Raw genomic sequence first — 15,911 nt, 5'->3', positions numbered from 1 at the left:
TCTATTTCTTATTTATTAAGAGATACTATGATTGTTTATTTTTTATACAAATTCCAAATGATATTTAAAAATAAAAATAGATTGTGAATAAAATTTTTATATGTATTCTTAGATCTAAAAGTTAATACTGGAAAATAAACTTCGATGAAAAATCTAAAATTAATTTTAAATTTAAGGTTGAATATTTAAAATTTTCCTTATAACTACTAACAGAAAAATGACACTATTAATCTCTACGAAATAATTATATTTTAAAGCGAACGTGGAATAATTTACGGACATGTGGTAAAAAAAACTGAGGTAAAAAAAATATATCCGAGGGAGGTGGGGGCAGGCACCGACGCACGCCATCGTCATGGGACGGGCGCGCCTCCCGAGACGGCACGAGTGCAGCGCACTGCTGGAGTGACCGCACGCCCGCTCCGGTGGGCCCCACATCCCCTCCCCCCACCCCACCGGTGTATGACACTGGGCCCCGCTCGCGCAGTATCTGTCACCCGCGCGTTGCGGGCAACTGTCCGGTCCCACGGTTAACTTTGCCCAAACAAATTACTACTGCTGCTGGGACGTGGTATACTGCTAATCTTTCGTTGATACAATATTTAACTCTTCTATTTTATTAAAAAAATTACGTTAATAATTTTATTTTTATTAGATGATAAATATGAATAGGACTTTATGTGTGATTAATTTTTTAAATTTTTTTTAATTTTTTTAAATAAGACAAATGATCAAATGGTCGACACTATTTTTTGGACGGAGGGAGTAAACTGTAATTAATAATTCTTAATACGAGAATCATGTTAAGTATTTGTAACCATAGTTATAAATAATATCACCTTCGTTCAAAAATTTAATCATTTCTAATTTGAACGAAATTTAATCACTTTTAAATTGTTCAGTAGAAATTAAGATGGAAAAAAATATTATGCCGTCGCTTAATAAATGAGGAATTGATAAATGTGAAAGGTTAATGAAATTACGTCATATCTTACCTCGATATACCATCTCATCTTCATTTATTTTATATTTATCTAGAGCATTTTTTTCTGTTAACCTTATAATCTATTTTCTCACTCCCAAAATAATCGTTTAAGTCGAACTAAAAGCAGTAATTACATTGCAATATTTATCTAGAGCATCTTCAATAGTTATAAAAGCAGTAAATATCATCTCATCTTCATTTATTTTATATTTATCTAGAGCATTTTTTTTGAGGGTTGGCATTACTCCATGTCCCTAAAAGCAGTAATTACATTGCAATATTTTACGGTAATTAAGATTTGATTAAGCTAGCAACTGGTAATATTGCATCTCTCCTTTTCATATTCACTTCTCAACAATAGGGGGCAACAAGAAGCTGTCACTGCTACTGCTTCTTGCACATCCCTTTTGTGGAAACCAAAATTTTTTCCAAAATAAAAAAGAAATAAAGAAAAATGGAGGTGTTTTCTGCAAATGTCTTTTTCCAAAAAAATCGGAAAAAAACCGAGAAAACACCATGAGCTAGGCCCCGGACGGATCAAGAAGGCGATGGAAAAAGGGAAAAAAAAGAATGAAATTTGGGGAGAGAGGAGAGCTTGGCGTGAGCTGGTTAATTAGCTAGTGGAGTGGAGCGAGTGATCTCGCCGCGGTCAGAGCACGGCGGCGAGCCCGGTCACCACCTTCCCCTTGGGGTGCGGCGGCGGTGGCCTCTTCCTGCTCGCCGTCTCCGGCTCCACCGGGCGCCACGGCGATGGGGACACCACCACCGTGATCTTGTTGCCGTCTACGTCGTTGTCGTCGTCGCCGGCGGCGGCGGCGGCGGCGGCAGCAGTGTGCCCCGGCGGGGATTTGCCGTCCAAGAGTAGCTCGAACTCGCCGGAGAAGCTGGGGAGTGATACCGGTGTCGGTGGGGGTGACGGCGGTGGCGGAGGCGGCTTGTCGGAGCAGCGGAGGAATTGCGGGGAGAGCCACTTGGCGCGCATGTACTCCGGCTTCCGCCATGGAGGGACGTGGAGGCCCTTCTTCCTCAGGCTCTGCCGCGCGGCCTCCGCGACGACGGCGACGATCTGCCCGAGGCGGTCGGGCGTCCCGGCGAACAGCGGCGGGAGCGCCTGCAGCGCCGCGCGGTACACCTTGGTCGACCGCGCCACCTCGAACTCCGACCGGAAGTCCACCTCCACCACCAGCCGCGTCGGCGTCGTCGTCGCCACCACCGCGTCGATGTACTCGTGCTCGCCTGCAGCGCACAGTTGGCCGTCCACCCTCGCCGCCGGTCAGCGCCGGCGATTCCGCACACGGCCTGGTAGTTGCAGCATCGAATTGGGACAAAGTTTACCTGCGGGGTACGAGGGGGTCTTGTCCCACCGCGACTTGCAGACGGCGGCGTCGTAGCCGAGGGCGGCGAGGCCGTCGGCGACGGCGCGGCGGACGTCCGCCTTCTTCTTGCCGCCCTTGCGGCACCTCTCGGCGATCCTGGACGCGTCGGCGAGGAGGTTCCTCTCCGCCACGCTCGCGCTCTGCACCAATCCCTGCGGCGCAAAGGAGGAAGACGACGACCTTGATCACTCCGGGGAGCAATCGCGGAAACCCCGGTGAGTCACTCGAGCCGGGAGAAACCCAGTACCTTCAACGCCTCCAGGGCGTCGCTGGCGGAGGCCGACGCGGCGCCAGCGGCGGCGGCGGCGGCGGCAGCGGAGTCGGAGGGGAGGAAGTCGAACTCCTCGTCGTCGCTGCTGCCGTCCCCGCCGCTGCCGTTGAAGCAGTTGCCGCAGCGGCCGCCTCGCGGGGGCCGCTCCACGGCCGTCGTCGCGTCCTCCATGAAGCTTAGAACCATCCGGTCCAACCCCACCGACCCCGCCTCCGGCTCCGGCGCCCTCTCCTCCTTCTCCTTCGCGTCCCCCGCGGACACCCGCACCAGCAGCCTCCGAAACCTCGACGCCCTCGCCGGCGCCGGCGCCGGCCTTGTCTCCATCCCGCACTGCAACTGGCTCCTCAACTGCAACGGCATCGGCCAACCGATCCCTCCCACACCCAACCCAACCACCGTTCGTCCACTCTTCCCAAACCAAGAATGGCGGGTGCGTCTCCCTCCCAAATTAACAACCAACCAACAGCACAACAACGACGTCCTACCACTCCTCGCGCGGTGGCCGCTCGCCGGCGGCCATCTCTCGTCGGCGGCGGGGAGGAGTTCGTTACGTGAGAGAGACGAGACGACGACGGCGGCGAGGGGGGGGGGGGACGGCGACGAGTCGTTTCGCGAGTTTTTATAGAAGAGGAGGAGGGTGGTGACGTGGCGTAGTGGGTGGGGCGGGACGTTGACAGGTGGGCCCGGCGGGTGGCTCACGGTATTGTTGCCGTTGCGCGGTGGGGAGGTGGAGTGGACTCCGTGGGCGCCGCCGAAATGACGGATTTGCCCCTCGGCGAGGCTTGCTGTCCCAGGAGTAGGATTGGGATTTCCACTCCGCTGATGGAAATGCCGCGGTGGTTTTGGTTTACTGTTTACTGTCACGGTTTTTTTTTTTGACACTTGTTTTTCTTTAAAGATGATCGGTAAAAAAAATCCGGGTTTTGCTTTAGCAGAAGCTACACATTGTTTTTTTATATTTAGTTTATCTTTCATGATGTTACTAATACATATATAATAAGAGATGATGCGGTGGTGGTATATACCACCTCTATCATAAATGTTTGGCGCCGTTGATTTTTTTATACGCGTTTGACTATTGTCTTATTCAAAAAAATTTATCAAATATGTAAAGCTATATATATATATGCATAAAAATATATTTAACAATACATAAAATGATATAAAAATATTTAATAATTAAGTAAATTTTTTGAATAGGACGAGCGATCAAACACGTATAAAAAATTAACGGCGTCAAACGTTTAGGGATGAAGGGAGTATTTTCGTGGGATTGTTTTATACACTGTTTTTTTATATGTTTTAGGCTCTGGTTATAAATCGAATATACGAGACTAAAGTCATCGAAAATAATTTTGGGATAAGATGTTTCACTTCCTATGAAAAAAGATAAAAAATACAATGAAATTTAATGGTAAAATTAATGACCGCTTTGTAGGTATGTTTTATACTACTACTTATAAATCGAAAATACGAGACTAAAGTGACGGAAATTTGAGGATAAGACTTTTCCACTTCATATGAAAAAAACGACCAAAAGTCCATTAGATTAGTTCTAAAATTAAGTTGTTAAATTGCCTTTGTGTCGCGTTGGAGGCATATGGTCCTAAAATGTTGTGGTAACCAGATAGTTAGAGCTATTGTTCATCCGTAATTTTTTATATCATTTATTACACAATTTACTCAAATGAGTGCCAAAATAAGATGAAAAAATATCAAAATTTGGCTTATAAGTATAAGCAGATCAGAGTAAAAAAAAGGACGAAAGAGGTACGGGGATTTATCAACCACGCGTTGTTCATACGTCATTAATTGTAGCTATTATATATAATATATTCTACGAAGTACAAATGTTGTCGTGGAGTCTTTAAAATACCACTTATGATGGGTAGAAATGAAACTATTACATTTTAAATGATATATATTGATACTAGGTTAACGACTAAAACTGGCCATAATTCCTGCGGTTTAATTAAAATACTCTGGTATCGGCAAATTTTGTACTAGTTCTAGTCACTACTATAACCCTCTGTAAATATAGAATTTATGCTCAAAATTCACAGAGATGGGGTATCTCTTCAGCTTTAAAAGTTTCTTGAACAAATAGAGCAACCGATTTTAAGAATCTATATATATGGCTTGAAGGCTTAGATCTATATTAAACTGGCAGTATATACACACACACATGTACATGCATGTATAAGTGCCTGTCACACGTCGATTTGTACACCATTTTTCTTGAACTAGCAAACAATTTACTAAACTAATTAAATTATTAAATACCCAGAAAAGAATCAACATGAGGGCACGTACAAAAGTGCTTATTAGCTAACTCTCTCGATCGTCACGTAAGCAAATTTGGTGACATGGAGGAAAGAGAGGAAAGGAGAGAGAAAAACCATTGTCAGGCATGTCAACGGCTTAGAGTCGACTCCTGGTATTTATTAAAAAAAACTTTCTTATACAAGAGTGGATAAAAAGAAAACTAGCGTAATAAAAAAATGTTTTATTTACCTTTATATGTATAATTATAAAATAGATTGTTGTTGTTGACGTGAATCAGATAAGAGTCGATAAGAGCAAGATCAATAGTATAGCCAACTACTAGCTACAATTCATCATAGTCAATCTAATAGCCAATTCATACAATAGTTAGCTACAAAACATTAATACATAGTCCCACATGTCATACACACTGAGTGTTTTGGAGCCTGTGCTGTAGCTAGCTACAAATTAGTAGTCCACTGCTTTGTTTCTCTCCTCTCTTTTCTTTTTAAAATATGTTTATAGCTGGCTTATAGTCTATTACTGTACCTGCTCTAATAGACTTTATCTTTGAACATACCGTGTGACAGATCTGATTCTTAGAGCAAGTTCAATAGTATAGCCAGCAGCTAGCTCCAATTCATCTATAGTCAATCTAATAGTCAATTCATATAATAGTTACCAACGAAACATTAATACATGGTCCACATGTTATGCACGTACCGTGTCTTGGAGCCCGCATACAGCTGCTTATAAACTAGTAGCTCACATCTATTCTCTCTTCTCTCTTATCTCTTTAAAATATCTTTATAGTTAGCATATAGCTCGCTACTGTACATACTCTTGGTACACAAAGCCAGCACACCGATTTGACCTCCACAGACCCTCCCAAGAGCTACAGTACGCGCGGGGCTCATGCTGTGGGCCCCACCGTGTCTTAGCTTAGAGAGCGGGCCCAGCACGCGTGGAGCAACCCCATGGAGCTGGCCTCTGTGGGTACTATTTCTCAATTGCATTGCTGGGCAGGGCAGCGGTTGGATTGGTTGCAAGGTGGTCTAGGCTTGGATTTATCAGCTAGAAACCACATTAATTTGGATTTGTAATGCATGCATGAATGAGGTGCATTATGATATACGAGTCATTCGTAGGAATGGTGATCAATCAACATTAGTTTGCTTTATTTATATTTTTTCCTTTATATTTGTAATATATCCTTACATTACAACATGTTTATATATAATTATGGATTGCACAGGTAAACGTTTTTTAACCACTTGTTTTTTTTTGGAAGCGGTATTTTTTTTACATGACGTGAGATGGGAGAAGCAGACGAATGGCTCCGTTTTCAAGTAACAGAGATATAAAATGTAAATAGTATCTTTTTGGTGGGTATTCCTAAATTCATTTTCTTAATGCATATATAAATCGCCTCGTGTATGTCCTCCTAACAAAATGGGGCCATGTCTTCTCACACCGTTTCCTAATTTTCATGCATGGATGCTTATATATCTCCTATCAATAATAATTGAGAAAAAAAGTATCTCTTGACACTATGTGATTTTGGTTTTTTTTTTTTCATGTTTCATTTTCAACGAAGCTACGAGAGAAACCGTCGCATCATTATGGTTGCCCTGTGAATATTGTTTGTCCCTTTCCACTTGATTGTTTTCTCTTCTTGTCTGCTTGAGGTAGGTAGTGGTTCATGCACAGCACTACATCTTTGGGAAAATGATAGGAGAAATCTAAATTTGCACCAAACAATCATTTTTAGTGTTAATTACTTCTATCTTGATGAAAATTGCAATATATAGTTTTAATCTTATATCTTCTCAATTATTGGTTTTATCTATTTTTCTTCTCGAAAACCGCAATATTTTCAATCATTGGTATTTATGATATGGAAGCAAGCTGGATTATTCTATTCCCATTAATTTGGCATCAATTTATTGACGTGAAAATTTATACACGTAGTTTTGTCTATTTTCTACTCGATTTTTTCTATCATAGTTTTCTTAGATGATATTTAGTTTTTTATGCCTTAGTTTTCTTTATGGACCCTGAGAATATTATGACTTGTATTATAATGATGGCACATAATACTTACATAGTTGGGGGTGGGGTGCCTCGGTGGTTACTTAGGTAATGAACAATTTTACAGTATTTCAGAATGTACTATGAAGTACCAAATTTTACATTAAAATTTTGGTATCTCTTGATATCTACACAAGAACTGTAAAATTGCTCTTAGGTAATACCGTAATAGTAATGGTTATTTGCAGCCTATCTATTGGTAAAACGACTTGGGTCCTTTTGTTGGATGATTACCTAACAACTGCTATTATTTGCCTCTCTAGGAACTGATGGCTAGACCAAGACATGTTTTTAGTTTGGGTTTCTGTTGTACACCCAACAAACCAAGCTATCTAGTTCCTTGTGCCATTTTTTCATTGAGTAATTCTTGGATCACACACAAGGCATATATTTTCCTTATATTGATATAGTTTGTACCTTTAGGGCTTCATACACAAGACTTTTGGTACTTCTAAGGTTGAGAAGGTATTTTTGGCACAATGCTGACATTTGCATAACTAAACTAAAAAAAGTAACTTAGTCCAAAATGTTGTGTTCAGTATTACTTAGGAACTTCTCGCGCCTGACATGCAAAACGGAGCGGCGGATTACCACATAATTAATTAAGCGATAGCTAAAAACTTAAATAATATGAATTTTCAAGCAATTTTCTAAACTTTAAAATACGATCATTAGATGATTTAAAAAGCGTGGGCGTAAAAGCCAATGAGTATAAGTATAAGTTGGGAAATGGGACAGATGGACACATCCATATATCATGACTTTCTCAAAGAGTATGGCATAGAAGGCGAGGAATTTTGGCTTCCCTAAGGAGACTTTAGTAGGTTCATCCTACCATGATCTCTTGATATGTATACATTGCTTAGTTTGTTTAGGTATTGCATTGCTTCGGTACAACTCTTTCCGAAAGTTTACAAATTTCGTATCAAGGTAGTTACCATTAGGTGAGAGCAATCTGGATGATGCATATGGAAAATTTTAGGTTAATTAATTGAAGTTAGACATAGATATTGATTCATTTTTAAAGTTGCATATTTGCCCTCACCCAACAAGCACTGACTTCCTATGAGATTCTTAAACTTTAAAAAAAACATACATATCAAAGCAAACTCCAGAGTGTTACATATTATCAAACATGTTCATTAAACATTATCAGTCCTGTTTCTATTTTCAAGGACGCGACTCCTGATTTTCTTGGTTAGTCTAGATTTATACAGATGCTCTGGACACATATACAAAACATATACGCTGATTTATGGATGAATTTAGATAGCTAAAAAAATCTTATAATATGAAACGGAGACAGTATTATTTAGTTAACTCACCATACCTGAAAAATTTGCATCTAGCTAGAGACAACACCAGACAACACCTCACTAGTTCACACACTTCCTTTTCTTGTAGATACATAATTCAAATAGATAAGAAAAAGGGACAATGATTTATTGGTGTAACGACTTTTGGTTTGCCCTTGATGACGTGTGCTTAATTAATTATTGTTTGATAGGTATGCTGCATTAGTTAGGCGATGATAGACCAAAATGATTCGACAGTGGAACTACAAAATAATATAATACTTCCATCAACTGATGGGGTAGGTCTTGGACAATGTCAAAGTAACTTACACAAATAGGAAAGCATGACGTCTCTTGTAATAAAAATGATAGAATATATCCTTTTTTTTACTCTAATTCAATATACCGGCTATTTCTTCACTATAATCTGCTCAGGTAATCAGTTTTAAGGAAATTGGGCACCATCACTTATGTTTTTTTTTTCTGAAGTATCAGAACTCATTAGGACAGAGATTATCTATACTTATATAAAGATCAGCAGCATGATGTGGGTGACGGTGAATCTGCTATCTAACCCACCACCAACTCTCTCATATCTTTTTAAAATCTTTTTAAAGTAAAAATATCTTAGGCATATATATATCAAACTATTTTTTTTAACTCTACTTTAATAACGTGCTAATGATTTTTTTTCTTAAATTTCATTGCGACGCTGGGTGATATGCTAGTATTTCAAAAAGAAGTTTGAGAAACTCCATACGGGAAGTAGTCCCCATCAGCTTAATCTAGTTAAATGCTATTCCATCTGTTTTATGATAGATGGCGTCATCTATTAAAGGACGGAACTAGAGAACGTTTAGTTTATGAAAGTTATATTGCCTGAACATGAAAGATGGAATCCTAATTAGCCTATATTTGCACTGCCTCTGAAAAAATAAATCTCCAAATCAATTTTGTGTGCATGTCACTTTCCATCCGTGTCTTGCAGATATTAGCCATTATTTAAACTATGCTATACTACCATTTGTTTTCATAGAAAGGTTTTGCGATTAAGTTGACTGTTTAGTACTACCTCTGTCGTATTGTAAAATTTTTTACTAAATTTATCAATTGATAAATGTATGTAATATATATATATATATATATATATTCATTAGCATCTATATGAATCTAGACAATGCTGGCTAATGCTAGAAAGTTTTACACTTATAGTACTGGACCGATGAGTCACCGTTAATCCGTAGATAAATTAATGGGTTAAAAGTTTGACATTTCCCATGATCTCATCTTGTTAATAATTTAGAGCATATCATATAATGGTGAGCAAGTGAATTTGGCTTACACACGTACATATTGCCAATAGCAATGGTAATTAAGGCCCCGTTCGTTGTCCTCGATAAGTTATCTAGTTCGTCTCATTTTTCATGTACACGCTTCCCAAACTACTAAACGGTGTATTTTTTAAAAAAATCTATAAAAAATTTATTTTTAAAAAATCAAATTAATTTATTTATATTTTTATAATTAATAATTAATTAATCATGTATTAATCTATTACTACATTTTCTATGCCAGATAGCCGATCTTTCTTCCCTCACTGCCGAACAGCCTAAGTACTACTCCTATTATCTGTATTATCCCCATTCATTTGTGTAGTAATAACATTTTTTTATAATTTTGCAAATTTTGATCCATTCTCCACATGACATGTTTGGTTTGAGCATGAGTGATGCAGCAGTAATGTCACGCATAGAAATTTACACCAAATTTTTGAACAATATCATGTATTAAATCTCGGTCCAGGTATCAGCTCGAGTACACATATGACAATACACAGTTCCACGACTTAAAAACAAATAAAAACAATTATCTATCGAAATACAGCGGAAAAAGAAAACAAAGCTAAAATCATCTAATCTTCAGCTTCAGCTAGTGATGACAGCTCAACACCACAGACATTCTCGACGGCGGACTAAACCTCACTTCAACCTTAGGAACAACCTTCTGACTGGAACTCTGGCACTTGCTCTGGTGGGGAAAATTAAGCAAGGCTGAGTACAAACCACCGTACTCAACAAATAACACCCAAGAGGAGGGGAATAATGAATGCAATAGGATATCAAGGATTGGCTAAGGTTAAATTGTACAAAAGCAGCAGTAATTTAGCAAAACAGCAAATAAAATAGACTACAATAAAAGTAAAGTAAAGTACATGAAAATAACCACTCACTGTTCAACGTTACACCACGTTGCAATAGGCCCAAACCACTGCCAACATTACACTACATTGAGTAGGGTCAACCCTCTGTCCAACGTTAAACCACGTTACGACAGACCCGAACCACTGCCAATGTTACACCACATTGAGCAGGGTCAACCCAGTTCCAAGTTCATCAAGTTATTGAAAGGTTCACTAATCCCAGTGAATCTGTCAGTTCGCCCAATAACCGCGGACATGGCTATTGGAATAGTTTTACTCTGTAGAGGTGTACAACTTTACCCACAAGACATGGTTCCCAAGCATGTTACCATACTCCAACGTATCACCACGATACCTCAGTACGGAAACCATGATAAGACCTTTCACCTAACCATCCCTAAACAATTGCACCGCACTTCAGGTTTCACCCCCTACTTTACACCAAGTCGGGCAGTCCCTCTTGTGCCTTGGTGAATCCGGAAGCAGCAGAGCTTTCGTTACACCACGATTACCCGTCCATACTCCATCACGCTCACCCTTACCATGGTACGTCGAATAGGGACAAGCTAGACTACAAGTCTCACCGTTGCTCACTCTGGCTTGTGGTTAGTACGTGTAAGACTTCCAGGGTTTCCTGAGAACTGGTCCTTAATTGCCATGGGCACGACTCTGAAAACCATGCACCCACAACCCACCATAAGCAATATTTTAGTTGTATTAATCCACATCGAGAAATTAACCATGATCTCAACCATTAAAGGTCTGTCAAGTCTAGCAGAAATTAAATAAGAATTGGTGAGCTAGTTGAACTAAGCATGGCTAAGTATTGTCTAAGCCTATTTCTGGTCAAAATTAACCCTGGGATGACAATAATAAACAGTGGGAATCAACGGGTATAAAGTTAATTGTCCAATAAATAAATACAATAAATAGATTTGCATAAAACAATGCACGTTTGAATGTAAAGCGAGGAATTTTATAATCACAGGTTCAATATGATCAAAGAAGGGTGCCACTTGCCTTGCTTGGACCCACGAGGAACTTCGGTGACGACTTCGAGAACGATCGGCGCTTCGACGGGGTCAAAACCTACGACAAACAAAGCAAAACAAGCAAAACAGGCTATAAAACTACTAAACAAAGAGAGAAACTATTTTTAATAAATTCTTGGTATTTTTCTTAATTTAATGAAACTTGAATGGACCTAAACGGAGACTAGATGAATTAGCTATGATTTTAGAAGTTTTATGGGTGGTTAAACTAAACAGAAAACCTTACTAATTTATTGCGCAATTAATTGGAGGAATGACATCAGCACACGAGAGAGAGGAGGCTGACGGCTGGGAGAGTGGGGCCCACAAGGCAGAGAAACAAGGGAGAGAGTAGGTAATGACAAAGGGGGCCCATGGGGAGAGAGAAAAGGGAAAATGACGGGTGGGGTCCACCCGTCAGAGAGAGGGAGGAGGCTAACGGGTTGGGCCCGGTGAGATAGTGAGAGAGAAAAGAGGAGGGGGAAGGAGATTGCCCGGCCGAGCGGCGCGAGCGGGAGGCGGCAACAGCGGTGGCCGGGAAGGCGAGGGCGGCAAAACGACGGCGTGACGGCGACGACATCGGGCGGCGACCCGACGGCGATAGCGGTGCACGGCGCGCGTGGCAGCAAACCGTTCAGGGAAAACAAAGGAAAAGAGATAGGTGCGGGCGACGGCGGGCAGCGCGACACGATGCGGCGGCGACGCCGAGCGGCTCGGCGTGCTCGTGACGGCAGCGGAGAGGAGAGGAAGGGGGCGGCGCTCACCAGCGGTGGAGGACGGCGAGGCGAGGGCGATGGCGGCCAGAGGGTGACGACGACGATCGGAGCGTGCAAACGCACGACGGCGATGTCGGCGTGGTGGCGACGTCGGCAAGGAGGGGAAAGAAGGAGGACTGTGATGCGAGCGCTTACCGACGGTGGCGAGGGCGTCAGTGCGTCGATGAGGTGGAGGCGGCGGTGGGAGAGGCGACGCGGCGACAGATCGGTGGGGCAGCGGAGAGAGGCAGAGGGCGGCGGCGCAAAGGGGGAGCAGCGGCGGCGCAAAGGGGGAGCAGCGGCGGTGCTCCCGGGGTTTTAAATGGGGAGGCTAGCGCGGCGGCGTCGCGCTTAGGGCGGACCGGCCGTTAGCGCGGTGGCCGAGATGTGGCGCCGGGAAGTGCGGGAGGCGGTTGGCGGCGGGCGCGGGAAAGGGGTGGCGCCGGGAGAAGCAGGGGTGGTGGTTACGCCGGGTGACGTGTTCGGCAGCAACCGGCACGAGGAAATCGGCGTCGGCCGTTGTACCGGCATGGGCGGCGGGATGCAGCGGTAGCAACGGAGGGAGGCCGGTGGCGCGGCGTAGTAAGGCAGAGGCAAAGCGCGTCGGCGACGCGGCGGACGAACTCGCGGACGCGAGGGCAGCGGCGATGGCGCGATGCGGTAGCAGCGGAGAGCGGACGCGGAGTGGCCGATGGGCACACGGCGACGTGGGGCGATGCGGCCGAGAGGGAGCGGAGGGGCAGTCGGGATGCGATGGCGACGACGGCGCAAGGCCGCGGTGGCGAGGCCGAGCGGAAGCGACGTGGCGCAGTTCGTGACGAGGCGGCAGCCCTGGCGAGGGCGCGGCCGGTGAGGCGAGCAAGCACGGCGCAGCGATGGGGACGCGTCGGCGGGCGACGACAACCATGGCGGCTAGCCGGGGAGGAGCAGAGGAGGAGGCGGCTACCACGGTGGTGGAGATGGCGACGTCGACCGAGCGGCGCATGCGACAGCGGCGAAGACCAACGGCGCATGGGCGACGAGGGCGATGGGAAGCAGGAGTGACGAGGGCGGCGCTCAGCGGCGATCGGCGATGTCCCGAGGCGGCGGCGTCGGCGCTAGCGTGGCGGTGAGCGCGAGGCAGAGTAGCCGGCCGGGACGCGACGGCGCGGCGGCAAGGGCATGACAGGCGTGGATCGGCCGGGAACATGGCGTGGCGCGGTGGAACAGCAGAGGATGGCTGGGACGGGACAACGGTCACGGCGCGCAACACGGCGCGGGCGTGCGGCTGGAGGAAGACGACGGGGCTGACAGGTGTGGACCACCCGTCAGTGTCTCGGGAGGAGAGTGGAGGCAGCCTAGACCTTGGGACGCCAGTGGGCTGCCGCCTTGGCTGGGCCTCGGCTAGGTCGGCCCAACGCGGGAGGAGACAAGCCGAGCGAAGGGAGTAGGCCGACTGGCTGGCCCGGGAGGAGAGGTAAAAGGAGGAGTGGGCCGAGGGAGGCGATGGAGACTTCGAGAGCGGGTTAGGCAACAGCTCGTGAAATTGCGAACAGAACATGTACTCGCGAAACAGAACTAAAACATGCACGAATATAGATTCGCACGACGAATTAGATCCGAAACGCGAAACCGTGCACGGTTAGCGAAACAACGACGGGAATTAACGACCCGTGTAATAGGAGCATCCGTTGACAAAAGGATCACCCTAAGATGATCATCTCATGGCTATTGGGAACGAATCAAATCAGATGGTTCTATTTCTCAACCTTTCTGACTTGCTCCTACGGAACCAAGGTCGTTAAATTGAGATTTAACGACTGGCTAAACTAGAAACTAAACGACTTTAACGTAAAACCATTCTATGTGTATGAAATTAAAATCCGCATTGTAGATCAATCTCACGTTAGCTAATAGATTGGAAAACCTAAGCAATTACACGGTAGATTAAAAATAGATTGATTCGCATGAGTAAAACGTATGCGAACCTAAGATTTGGTGGAGAGATCGAAGATGGATTGCTGTTGTTCCTCGTTGTTCGGCTAGAAAACCTAAACAAATAAACGGTAGGTGAATTTAGATTGATTCGCAAGAATAAAATAGATTCGAACCTGAGATTTGGGGGAAGGAAAATCGGCGGACGGCTGCGCTGCTGCTCGCTGCTAGACAGGAGGTGGCAGGAGGGGCACGGGAGAGGGAGACGGGGAAAGGAGGCAAGGCTAAGGGGTATTTATAGGGGGGCTAAAGATAAATCTAGTTATCTATCTCCTATTAAAAAGGAATGGATAATGTTTCAAAGGAATAAAAATTGGAGTATTAATAGATGGGAAATTGTTTACCGTGAGAGAGGGTGTTGGGGCTCACGGCTAGCTGGCAGGGAGGAGATGTGCGTGCGTGCAGGGGGAGGAGGAGGATCGCACATGCCGAGGAGGCAGGGAGGGAGTTCGGCCAGCGAGAAAAAAAAGGAAAAGAAAAAGAAAAAGAAAAGGGAAAAAAAAAGAAATGAGGGGAAAAAAGGAAAAAGAAGAGGAAAAAAAATTGCCTTCAATTTTGCCGATTTTTATTAAATTTATTTGAGCAAAATTTTATTGACTGTATTCAAATATAAATCATGTTAATCATTTAAAATACTTTCGGAATATTTTAGAACACTCCGAAAAACTTCCAATTAGTTAAATTAATTTATACACTGTTTTTTTCCTAAACTTTAATTAACAAATTATTTTTAATGCATTATTTTATTGAGTTTTAGCTAGGATAAAACTAACTTAGGGCGTGACAAATAATTGCAGTTTAACTTTATGGTAATTTTTGATTTGAGAGAGAGGTGTCATCTCTACGCATGGTTTAATTTGCCTTGTCCGGTTGTGAGTTAAGACGTTCTGTCAACAGCTCAGTTTGTTAATTTATCCTTAGAAATGGAGAACTTTTAATGTGATCCTGCCGTCATTGGCGTCATGCCTAGTAAAAAAAACTGCATTATCTGAAATCATCTGCTTCTCCTTGTTTAATATTGAATTTGCAATTGTTTTTTCTCATTCTACTTTTCTTCATAAATTTGATCATCTCTTTTGTCCCATATCGTCCTATATCGAAGCCAATGGCACCGTTTAAGCCTACGCAAGGCGAGGCTGTCTGGGCAGAGAGATCCTCTGACTTAAGTCAGAGTGGCTGATATGTGGACCCATAGCCTTTGGGGCGCACATGTCAGCCACCTAGTCAGAGGAACCGCGTCCGGCTGTCCGGAAGGTGGCTTTACCGTTAACTATCAATGAATTATAGTTATATTCTACATACTTAGAGCTTTGAAACAAGGAATTTTTATGGGACTTATGCATGACTTAGTTTAATCCTTCCAAAAACGCTTCAAAGTTCTTTCATTTGAAAAGGCATAGAAAAAACTGAAAGGAACTAATAGTGTTTAAAGAGTAGGTAAAACACCATAGGTTGCACCAGCAGAAAGGCAGACCCACAGTAAAGATAACTGCAAGTGATAACCATGAGTGCAGTTCTTCAAGTGTTCTAAGGCCTAGCAGTATTAGGATCTAGAGTAAGATATAGGCATTCTGAAACCATAATTTTTTTAAGAACATTTTAAATTCAGCCTAGCTATCTATGTGCATCACATAGCAATCAAAGGAACTAAATATTAGATCAGGTCCT

At 43.5% G+C, this 15,911-nt stretch overlaps 1 protein-coding gene across 1 annotated transcript; it reads right to left on the bottom strand.

Annotated features, from left to right (window-relative positions):
- Positions 1-1,142: 1,142 nt before the first annotated feature.
- On the bottom strand, positions 1,143-3,207 carry LOC102706211. Its single transcript, XM_006658273.3, has 3 exons — positions 2,609-3,207; positions 2,321-2,513; positions 1,143-2,221 (listed from the first exon to the last, which is right to left on the bottom strand). The coding sequence occupies exons 1-3, from the start codon at positions 2,990-2,992 to the stop codon at positions 1,635-1,637; spliced, it is 1,164 nt and encodes a 387-aa protein (XP_006658336.1). The 5' UTR covers positions 2,993-3,207; the 3' UTR covers positions 1,143-1,634.
- Positions 3,208-15,911: the final 12,704 nt, after the last annotated feature.

Source organism: Oryza brachyantha, chromosome 7 (assembly GCF_000231095.2).
Source record: "Oryza brachyantha chromosome 7, ObraRS2, whole genome shotgun sequence".
NCBI lineage: Eukaryota > Viridiplantae > Streptophyta > Magnoliopsida > Poales > Poaceae > Oryza > Oryza brachyantha.
This window is presented reverse-complemented; position numbering and strand designations above follow the sequence as displayed.

Excerpts from the sequence above, each read along its gene's own strand:
- LOC102706211 (XM_006658273.3), bottom strand. The coding sequence starts at position 2,992 with ATGCCGTTGCAGTTGAGGAGCCAGTTGCAGTGCGGGATGGAGACAAGG. Across the intron at positions 2,514-2,608 it reads ACGCCCTGGAGGCGTTGAAG|GGATTGGTGCAGAGCGCGAG; the intron begins GTACTGGGTTTC and ends TTTGCGCCGCAG. Across the intron at positions 2,222-2,320 it reads GACCCCCTCGTACCCCGCAG|GCGAGCACGAGTACATCGAC; the intron begins GTAAACTTTGTC and ends TGTGCGCTGCAG.